This window comes from Ipomoea nil, unplaced genomic scaffold (genome assembly GCF_001879475.1).
Source record: "Ipomoea nil cultivar Tokyo-kokei standard unplaced genomic scaffold, Asagao_1.1 scaffold2735, whole genome shotgun sequence".
Taxonomy (NCBI): domain Eukaryota; kingdom Viridiplantae; phylum Streptophyta; class Magnoliopsida; order Solanales; family Convolvulaceae; genus Ipomoea; species Ipomoea nil.
In genome coordinates, this window is record NW_017619163.1 from 413,909 (window position 1) to 425,091 (window position 11,183).

General features: G+C 36.6%; 1 protein-coding gene across 1 annotated transcript; it reads left to right on the forward strand.

Moving 5' to 3' along the window:
* Positions 1-2,783: 2,783 nt before the first annotated feature.
* Positions 2,784-6,659, forward strand: LOC109156547 (SNF1-related protein kinase regulatory subunit gamma-like PV42a). Its single transcript, XM_019304400.1, has 3 exons — positions 2,784-3,233; positions 5,689-6,061; positions 6,134-6,659. The coding sequence occupies exons 1-3, from the start codon at positions 2,821-2,823 to the stop codon at positions 6,473-6,475; spliced, it is 1,128 nt and encodes a 375-aa protein (XP_019159945.1). The 5' UTR covers positions 2,784-2,820; the 3' UTR covers positions 6,476-6,659.
* Positions 6,660-11,183: the final 4,524 nt, after the last annotated feature.

Genomic DNA, 11,183 nt, shown 5'->3' on the forward strand with positions numbered 1-11,183 from the left:
GTTGATGTAATATATAATTATGTGTTTGTGCACAGTTTCCATTGGATTCTGACAGTTATCAACGTCACCAAGGACTTAGTTTATGTGTGGGACCCTCTTAGTCATCGCATTCGCGATGATGATTGAAAGCGTGTTGTAGGAATGTAAGTTTTTTTTTTTTTAAATTTCATTCTTTCGATTTATTATTACATAATCTGAATAATCAACAATATATATGAAGGGCTATTAAAATGATTCATGCTTCCTCTACGAATGGAAAGAAAGGACGCAGTAAAACTGCTTGGGAAATTGTCAAGGTAATTTCATATTTTTAACTATATAAGTGTTTGTATATAGCTAAATTGTAATGCAAATATTATTTAACATTTGTAGGCTCCTCGTCAACCGGATAGTAACCAATGCGGTTTCTTTGTCATGGCGTACATGAAAACTTTAATTGAGAATATGCCAGACTTCGATGATAAAAATTCTGTTCAAGCACTGGTAATATATTCTATTTCTATTTCGTGTTTAAAATTATTTTGATTTGAATGTTTCATAGTGGAGATATGATGCATTTGAATTGCTTTACTTCACTGGCTGCACAGCCACTTTGAGGACACATCTGGTTTTCTAATGAGTTGTTAAGTCTTTATAGATTGTGTTATCATTTCTTCCAACTCAATGTTTGATTGTTTGAAGTGAAAATTTGTTTGTATGTGCATATATAAGTGCATTAGGTGATTATTTAAAATGAGCATATAGTCATGAAATGAAAGTGTATTGATATATACAAATTAAAGTGTGCTTAATCTTTGTGGTTTGGTGTTAAGTGCAAAAATCATGGCTGCCAAAATCCTTATATACAAATTAAAGTGTGCTTGTGGTTTGGTATTGATATTCTTGGTTGCAGTGGCATTATATAGAGGATGCAATGTGTTTTGTTTTGCTTGGGCCTTGAGGAAGAGAAAACTAGAAAGTAGGCAAATCATGACTGGTAGATTGATAAATGCCATCCATCCCACATGGTAGTTGCCAATTGGGAGCATTTGTATTCATATTAGGAAAGTATTGCCAATGCATTGATTTTACTCTACTTGAATAGACTCTAGTATGCCATTTTTGTGTTTCCTGTCTAGCAAGTTGCCATTTTAATGTTTCCTGTCTAGCTTTTCTGTACTATAACCTTCCAGATTGGAGAGCTTTCTGAATTACTCCTAACTTATTTTGCATTTCATTGTAAATTATTTATATCTATACTAATTTATTTTCTTACTTTTTACATGTAGTTTCAACAAGTTGATTATGACAAAGCGGTTATTGATCTGGTGCGATCTGAATGGGCCGATATTCTATCAAGTCATATAGAGTAGGTATGATTTGGTCATTAGAATGTTGTGATCATTTGGAATTGAATTGGTTCGTGGAATTGTTTTTTGTGTAGTAGTATTATGACTTGGATGATAATTAGAATTGGTCATGGAAGTCTTTGACTTGTTATTTTGAACCTTATTAGCTTGTGCACAATTATGTAACTACACTTTGCAGCATATGGTGAATGGATAAATTGTTTTTTTTATAAGATTATAATTTAAGCAGGTGAAAAACGGTTAAAAACCGCTGTCTATTTTACAATAGACAACAGTTAGAAACCGTTGACTTTTCTACAAAAGACAACAGTTTATGGTTGTGACAAAAGCGATTTCAACAACACATAATAGACAATAGTTTATAACTGTTGTCTTTTAAAGAAAAGACAACAGTTAAAAACCGTTGTCTATGTACGTGACTTTTAACAACACTGGTTTCAACAACGCTTAATAGACAACGGTTAAAAACCGTTGTCGTTGGTAGAAAAGACAACGGTTAATAACCGTTGTCTATGTGCGTGACTTTTAACAACATCGGTTTCAACAACACTTAATAGACAACGGTTAAAAAACCGTTGTCGTTGATAGAAAAGACAACGGTTAATAACCGTTGTCTATGTGCGTGACTTTTAACAACACCGGTTTCAACAACACTTAATAGACAACAGTTAAAAAACCGTTGTCGTTGGTAGAAAAGACAACGGTTAATAACCGTTGTCTATGTGTGTGACTTTTAACAACACCGGTTTCAACAACACTTAATAGACAACGGTTAAAAAACCGTTGTTGTTTATAGAAAAGACAACGGTTAATAACCGTTGTCTATGTGCGTGACTTTTAACAACACCGATTTCAACAACACTTAATAGACAACGGTTAAAAAACCGTTGTTGTTTCTAGAAAAGACAACGGTTAAAAAACCGTTGTCTATGCGCGGGACTTACAACAACACCAGCTTCAACAACAGAAATTATACTCCTACGACAACGGTTAATAACCGTTGTCTATGTGCATTTTTCTTGTAGTGCTAATTGGGCATTGATAAACAGTACACTTAACTTACAATATATTCCACAGATGATGACGAAAAATGACAATAAAAGGAAGTATGGATCCAATTAATAGGATAAAAACTATACTTAAAAGGTACTCTCCTCAAAAATTGTTATTACATTCTTGATAAAAATTATACTTACGGTATTATCCACTGAGGATACTTTCCTCTTGTTATTGCAATTTAAAAATATGCATTGGACTATTCGTTGAATGTGTAATTAGTATTAGTGTATATATATATAGTCGAATTTGGAGCACCACGTGTACTAGCGAGAATATAAGGAATGACACTCCCTTTTCTCTTAACACTTCCACGTATCTAACAGAAACATTCTACACAGATTCTTCCGAACAAGTCTTCCTTATTTCTCCCCTCTCTTCAATAATCACCGCAATCCACAGACTCTCTGAAACTATGCAGGCAACAAGGGAAAGCCATGAAGCTCAGCCCAAGAGGCTGGCAAAAAAGAAGGTGATGGATTTAATGCACGACAAGAGGAGATTAGTGGAGGTGCCCTACACTGCCACGCTGGCCGATGCTATGAATACCCTTTTGGCTAACCGGGTCGCCGCAGTGCCCGTGGCTGCGCCGCCAGGGCAGTGGATTGGCGCCGGCGGTTCCATGATTCTGGAGTATGACAAGCGCTCTGGCGCCGCCAGGAAGCATTATATAGGGATGGTCACCATGCTTGATATCTTGGCTCACATCGCCGGCGAGGGCGACGATGATGTCGATCATATTGACCGGAAATTGGCAACTCCGGTGTCATCTATAATCGGTCATTGCCTCGAAAGTCTCAGCTTATGGACACTCAATCCCAGTATGAGGTAAGTTCCCTAGTTTCAATCAAGCATATATATATATATATATATATATATATATATATATATATATATATATATATATATATATATATATATATATAGAGTTGCACTCGGGTGCAAACGGTTCGCCCAAGCGCGAAATAAGAATGGATTCTGTTCATCCACGTGTCTAGATCTAATGGATGAGAAACACTGATTTTTTTAAAAAATACGGTGGCATTTTCGTAAATAATTAAACATCGAAGTGCAAGTAAAATGTATTACAAGTGCATGTAAAATGTATTATAGGTGCAAGTAAAAATTTCCACTGAGCATCAATACTTAGTTGCACCTATAGTTCTAAGTAGTTGCACCTATAGTTCTAAGTAGTTGTACACATAGGTATAAGTAGTTGCATCTAGGTGTATGAATGTTTGCGAGTGGTTTTCAGGAGTATTACTACCCGCTGAACTCAGATCAATGAATGTTAACAAGACAAAATTACATGCACTTATAGGTGAAAGTAGGTGCACATATAGTTATAAGTAATTGCACTTATAGTTATAAATAGTTGCACATATAGTTATAAGCACACCCAGGTGCATGAATGGTTGCGGAAAGTGAATGCTAACAAGGCAAAATTACATGCACTTATAGGTGAAAATAGGAGCACTTATAAGAGATTTTACTTGCACTTCGATATTCAATTATTTACGAAAATGTCACCGCGTTTTTTTTAAGTTATTAGATCTGGACACGTGTGACGCGCTGATTCGTTCGCATTTCCTTCCTGGGCACTTATTCGCACTTGAGTGCGTCCCTATATATATAATCGCACTCAGGTGCGAATGCTTCGCCCAGGCGCGAAATAGGAATGAATTCTGTTCGTCTACGTGTCCAGATCTAATGGATGAGAAACACTGATTTTTTTAAAAAACGCGGTGACATTTTCGTAAATAATTGAACATCGAAGTGCAAGTAAAATGTATTACAAGTGCATGTAAAATGTATTATAGGTGCAAGTAAAAATTTACACTGAGCATCAATACTTAGTTGCACCTATAGTTCTAAGTAGTTGCACCTGTAGTTCTAAGTAGTTGTACACATAGTTATAAGTAGTTGCACCTATGTGTATGAATGTTCGCGAGTGGTTTTCAGGAGTATTACTACCCGCTGAACTCAGATCAATGAATGTTAACAAGGCAAAAATTACATGCACTTATAGGTGAAAGTAGGTGCACCTATAGTTATAAGTTGTTGCACTTATAGTTATAAATAGTTGCACATATAGTTATAAGCACACTCAGGTGCATGAATGTTTGCGAAAAGTGAATGCTAACAAGGCAAAATTACACGCACTTATAGCTGAAAGTAGGTGTACTTATATTTATAAGTAGTTGCACCAATAGTTATAAATAGTTGCACATATAGTTATAAGCACACCCAGGTGCATGAATGTTTGCGGAAAGTGAATGCTAACAAGGCAAAATTACATGCACTTATAGGTGAAAGTAGGTGCACTTGTAAGTGATTTTACTTGCACTTCGATGTTCAATTATTTACGAAAATGCCACCACGATTTTTTTTTAAGTTATTAGATCTGGACACGTATCACGCACTGATTCGTTCGCATTTCCCTCCTGAGTACTTATTCGCACCTGAGTGCATCGCTATATATATATATATATATATATATATATATATATATATATATATATATATATATATATATATTGGTATTGACCAATCTAATTCGGATACAAGATTTCAAGTTTAATTCTTTATAGGAATTGAGTGAGTAATAACAAGGTTTTAAGGTTTCAAATTTAATTCTTCTTTATTGGAATAGTCTATGTTACATATTAATCTCATATTTATGTGAACTAATCTTTATGGGAGTTGTTTTTCACTAATCTTTATGGGAGTTGTCTATAGTCGTAAGAGTTATTTCACTCTTACATATTAATCTTCGCTAACAACGGAGCGGATTGAGATAGCGAATTTGACTAGATGATATAGTTTTTTGTAGTAATAAGTTTTTATAAAAAGTTGAGCGAATTTGACTAGCTGATAGTTTTTTTAATTTTATTGTTTTTTAACAATAAGCTTTTACAAAAAAGCTGATTAACTAAACAGTCATATTGACTATTTAATCAAGTCAAACAACTAATTAAAGTTAAAATTGATTGATAAGCTAACTATATTATCAAATAATGTTTCTATTAAATACTCCGTATCAATCTTGTATCTAGGAGATTTTGGATATGAGATTTTGACTTTTTATGAGAGCTATTTATGGGTGATGTCTATGGACATCTTGTATCTATAGAATTGACTTTTTTATGAGAGTTGTCTATTCTTATGAGTTTTCTATTAGCACTAACCGCTATTTGACTGGTACATATCAACTATATATTGTAGTTATGTTTGATAAGGTTATAATTTGTAGTTGTTGGTGATGATATATATATTTGAATAGGCTTGTGGACTGTATGGAAGTGTTTAGCAAAGGCATCCACCGTGCAATGGTACCAATAGAGGGCCAAGCGGAGAGCGTAGCCGGCGTAGAGCTAGTGGAGTCGGCATCAAGCTACCGAATGCTGACACAAATGGATGTGTTGAAGTTCGTGATGAGAGAACACGACAACCAAAACGACGAGGTCAAAGGTATAATGTCCCATCACATCAAAAACAGCAAGCAGTTTCAAGCCGTGACCGACACTGTTTTCGGTGTTACTGATCAAGCCACAGTCATCGACGCCATTAAATGCATGAGGGCTGCTTCACTTAATGCTGTTCCCATCGTCCAATCTTCCAACACCATCCAAGAAGATCACAGACAGCTTGTTAACGTAAGTTCATCTCATCTAATCTAAACATATAAATATAGTTGCTAAACTTCTGCATCATATTAATGGTTGTAGGGCAAAAAGAGAAAGGTGATCGCGACGTTTTCTGCGACGGACCTAAGAGGATGCCCGATATCACTTCTGCAAACATGTCTGAACTGGAAGGTGATTGATTTGCTGTGGAAGTTATCTGAATCCCCTTCACATGAAACCGCGGGGGTGAGGTCGTCGTTGAAGGAGATCGTAGCTTGCAATACAGAATTCACGGTGGGGGAAGCAGTGGAGAAGGCGGTGCGCAACGGGGTGCACCGCGTCTGGGTGGTTGAAGACGGAGGTTTGCTTCAAGGGGTTTTCTCCCTCACTGATATGATCAGACTCATCCGCCTCTGGATGCTTTCTCAGCCCCTCAGGAGTTAGAACGTAGGCTTCGGTACGGTGCATGCATGTCCACTGTAATTTTGACTTTCTATGACTATAATGTGTGTGTTTAATTAATGTTCGGTGTACTCCTTAGAAGGAACATCAGTTATTATACAGTAGATTAGGGTGGTTTACGTTGTGTGGATTATGATCCTTAAATGAAACTGAAAATGGTTGTTTGGATTATGTTGAATTAAATTGATAATTTAGTGTTGTTATGATATAATAAAATTAGTAAAATAAAAAATAGAATTCATTTAATAATATATATTTTTAAATAAATTATAATATAATTAAAATAATATTTTAATATTGTTATAATGAAATTAGTTTGAATGAAAAATTAAATTAAAATTTAGAATACAATAACATATATATGTATTAAAATAATATTTTAATATTATTATAATTAAATTAGTAAATGGAAAATAAAGTTTATGTAATAATGTAAGATTGTTAAATGAAATTGTAACATAATTAAAATGATATTTTGGTATTGTTATAATGAAATTGAAACTAAAAAAAGAGGGCAATAATGTCAAATGCAAGTGATCTAGTATAATTTTTTTTTTTAAAAACAAACCAATCCGTATATTAATGGATGAACATAGTAATAGAGTCAGGTGGAATAGAGTTTCAATACATAGAGTGAACTTGATCAAACGCTAACGAAGCAAAAGTATAAGCATGTAAATTAATCGATAATCTAGAAACAAGTTGTAAAGTGCAATGAGCAAATAAGGACATAACTGCCCTACATTGATCCACGATAATCCCAACATAGGACAAACTAGCCGTGGAGTTGGCCTGTAGTGCATTTTGTAATTCTGAGCAATCCGTGAGAAGATCAACAATTAACATGTTTCGTTCTCTGAGCCAAGAAAGTGTTTCTTTGCATGTTATGCTTTCGCCATAAAAGGGGAGAAATAATCCGGTAGCTTGCTATTCATCGCTGCCATAAAAGAGCGATCATGAGAGAGCAACACCACCCCATAGGCAGCCTCGCCAGACGCTGGTCGGAATTCAGCGTCGAAGAAACATCTCGGCCGTAGTACGTCTCCCGTGATTGCTGTCGGCGGTGTAGACTGAACTGGGCGATGATTGACCTGGTTGTACGCTTGCATGGCCGCCGCAGCACGTCTCCATGTTCGGCTTGATCGTGGTAGTGCTCCGTCCCACTCGATGGTGTTTCGTGCAACCCACACATGATAGAGCACAACAACCATATGTCCACAATCCTTCTCTGTAAAAGTAGCCAACACACCCATAAGCCATGTTGGAAAAGAGTTGGACACAATATTTGTGATTGGTACCTACTTCACAATTTACACTACTATATGGGTTATGGTTCACAGTAAAATTTGTCACGAAACACAAGTACCAATGGTTAATTTGTTATATTATAGATCATGGTTCATTTTATATTGTGACCTTAATTAATACAAAAAATTATGTGATATTGATACAAAAAAATTGTGTGTTTGTAGTTAATTGATATATTTTGTGCATGCAGTACAGTAACATATTATGTATTTGTAAATAAACTGAATACACATAATATATTAATTATAGACAATAACATAGTAATTACACACATAATAATATAATATGTTAATTGCAAGGTAGAACTTGGTCCATATAATATAATTTGACCACAAGCATTTGGCATTATAATTTAGCTAGGTTGTATTTGGCATGACAATACTTCTCAGAATTTGCTCTCCGGAATATAGCACTAAATTAAAGGTCATGACTAGGGGCGGTAGTGCATGTGGATTCTCAAATCATACTAGAAAGATGTACGGAACAATTAGTGACAAGGATGTTGAAATGTTTGAATTAGATTTCTTGTACACACATGAATATTAATTAAGATTTGATGGGTGAATTAATTACGTGATTTGTGATTTACCTTTGCAAAAGTTTTAAGAGTAGAGTCCCATAAATTTAAAATTAGTTTGAGAAAATTGGATCACTTAAAAAAAATTCTCAATTTTGGGTGAAGTAATTATTTTTAATAACAATCCAATTATCTTAAAAAAAAATAATAATCCAATTATATTGCTTATGTAAGTCATTATTACCAGCTGCCTAACCGCAATCGTTATACCCTGCACCACGGCGCACGGTGCACCGTGCGGCCCGCACCTCTCAAAACAATTGGAAGCAATTATAGATGCTATAACAAAACTTCGTAAGAAAATATCTCGAGAAATCTATCAAGATCGAATGAAGTCTCAACGAGCAAATCGGTGTTTTACTACCAATCACAAGTTTCGTGTTGGACGCAGTATTCATACTGGAAATTATGATCAAAGATTCCTTTCTCAACCACCATCTACTTCATCGATCCCTACTGAAACGGAAACGCTTTTCACATACAAAAATTCAGTCTCTTCCCACGAATTAGTGAATTCGGCAGGATTCTTTGGTACAAAATAAAAAATAGCAGGTCAATCTTCATCAATTTCATCGCAAATGTGAAATACTTATACAAATCAAAATGAAGGAGAGATAAAAAAGATGCCGAGTTTTTTGTCTGTTTGGCTAGTCAAGCATGGGATAATTCATAGATCTTTGGGCTTTGATTACCAAGGAATAGAGAGTCGTTTTGGGAGGCGCGATAGGAAGTTGACATGATTATGTATATTTGTTTATACAATTATGTATATTTTTTTGTGAAAACGAAAGATTAATTCATTAAGTCACCAAGAATAACGTTTACAAGAAAATATGGTGGAGAGTCAAACCACTCCCCGCAACCGGACTCAGAAAAGGCCTCCCTAGCAACAGTGTGGGCGGCACTATTCGCAGATCGCTTAACACAACAAAATTTAACATCACCTATCTCCAATGCCAAAATTTTAATATCATCGACAATGAAACCAAAAGCAGAATTAAATGTTGGTGAACTAATTGAATGACAAACAACCTGACTATCCATCTCTACATCCACGAAACCCATCCCTGTATGCTTCAACCAACTCAAAGCCTCCTGGATGCTCAAAGCCTCTGCTTCTTTCACCATAAAGACCCCGGACATCACCACAAGTAAATTGCCTTTTAATTAAAACCAAAAAACCGTACTAGGAGTCTCCCATTTTATCGCCGGAAAACCAGCGAGGACTCCCTGTTCCGTCTTGCCCGTCGTCTTCATCGCAAGAGGAGCAACCGCCGCCGCCTTCATCGCGAAGCCACCATTGCCGACGTCCTTACGGAGAGGAGAACGCGAAGGTGGAGAGGGGGCAGCGACGGTTCACCGGAAAACCCAGCGCAGCGCTAAAAACCGCCGCCATGGCCTGATGCGGCGCCGGCCGGAAATCCATCCCTCCTCTGCTGTGCCACCTCTCTGCGCGTCGCCGCCTGTCGCCGGCTCTTCGTCGCAACAGGGGCCGCCTTCCGAAACATGTAGAGCACCATCACCGTCGTCTTCATCGCGACGTGACTATACCATCGCCGACGGCCATAGTCACGTCGCCGCCATGGTGCTGCCTGAATGAGGAGAGGCGAAGACGCCTTCTGCTGGAAATCCGTGTTGCCTTCGCCATCTCGCCTCGCTGCAGCAGTGGTCCGCCGACGCCGCACACTGCCCTAGACTCCGTTCGTAATCCGGCGACGGTAGGCATCTCGTTGATCGGCAACAGTGAGCATTGCATGTTTCAAAAGAATAGAAAATAAAACTTAAGCATTTTGAAAAATCATACCATATACGAAGCACTGGATACGTATATGAAATTATATTACAATTTAATATAATTGATAACTAGGCAGAGATTGTTTGGGCTTTGATACCAAATTTTAGATAATAAATTTAGACTAACATGAACTGTAGTAACGAGCAACCTGTCTCGTAGTAGCGGAAGCTTTAGGATCGCCCGAATATCCCCACGCCATAGTCGTTGGTGTTGCCACGAGATGGTAAACCTGCAGAATAAAGGCTAGTATTTTGTCTACTACTTCTCTCCCGAATACTCAATGATGCGTGTATTCTGAACACGGGAGCTGTGGGAGGACTCATTATGCTTAGAAACCTACATGCCATCAATGTAGGCATATATTCAGTTAATCCTAAACTGAATATCCTGAGTTGCCTAACAGATTAAGCCACTAACTGACTTAATCGTCCTACTTGCACCACAACCACCCAATAATACAATATATTATATGTTAGGAATAAAATGTAATAGTTTTGATTAGCCAAATTTGTATTTTTAGAACTCCCAATTTTATTTTGAGTCTAGTTGTCTATTAGTCTAAGTCCCAAGTCAAGCCATAAAGTCTACGAATTTCTTAGCAAAATATAATTATCCAGAATGTTACTATTTGAGAATTATTTACCTTAGAAAACACCAAAGGATGAAGTAGTGAAGTGGATAAGGAACAAGGTTGCTAAAGTTAGAGGTCACGGGTTCAACACTCAACAATCTCTTCACTTTTTGAGTAAGAGAAAAAGATAAAGAAGGGGACGACCGGGAGGCAGGCTCGGATTAATTTGTGAATTAATCTAAAATGCTACTAAAGTCAGTCTAGGAATAAAGACTATATCTAGAGATATTAACTAATGAGTTAATATGGTGTAGTGGTTAAAGTTTGGGAAATATATTTTGTTGGCTCATGTTCGAATCTCATTGGAAGCATATTTTTTAAAGATGACACTTGTTAAAGTGCATGCTGCAATGTGGACACATGGAATGCTAAGTTGACT

What these genes read in the sequence shown, in the direction of transcription:
- LOC109156547 (XM_019304400.1), top strand. Translation starts at nt 2,821, where the DNA reads ATGCAGGCAACAAGGGAAAGCCATGAAGCTCAGCCCAAGAGGCTGGCA. An exon ending in ACACTCAATCCCAGTATGAG is followed by an intron (nt 3,234 to 5,688) that starts GTAAGTTCCCTA and finishes ATATTTGAATAG; the next exon opens with GCTTGTGGACTGTATGGAAG. An exon ending in ATCACAGACAGCTTGTTAAC is followed by an intron (nt 6,062 to 6,133) that starts GTAAGTTCATCT and finishes TAATGGTTGTAG; the next exon opens with GGCAAAAAGAGAAAGGTGAT.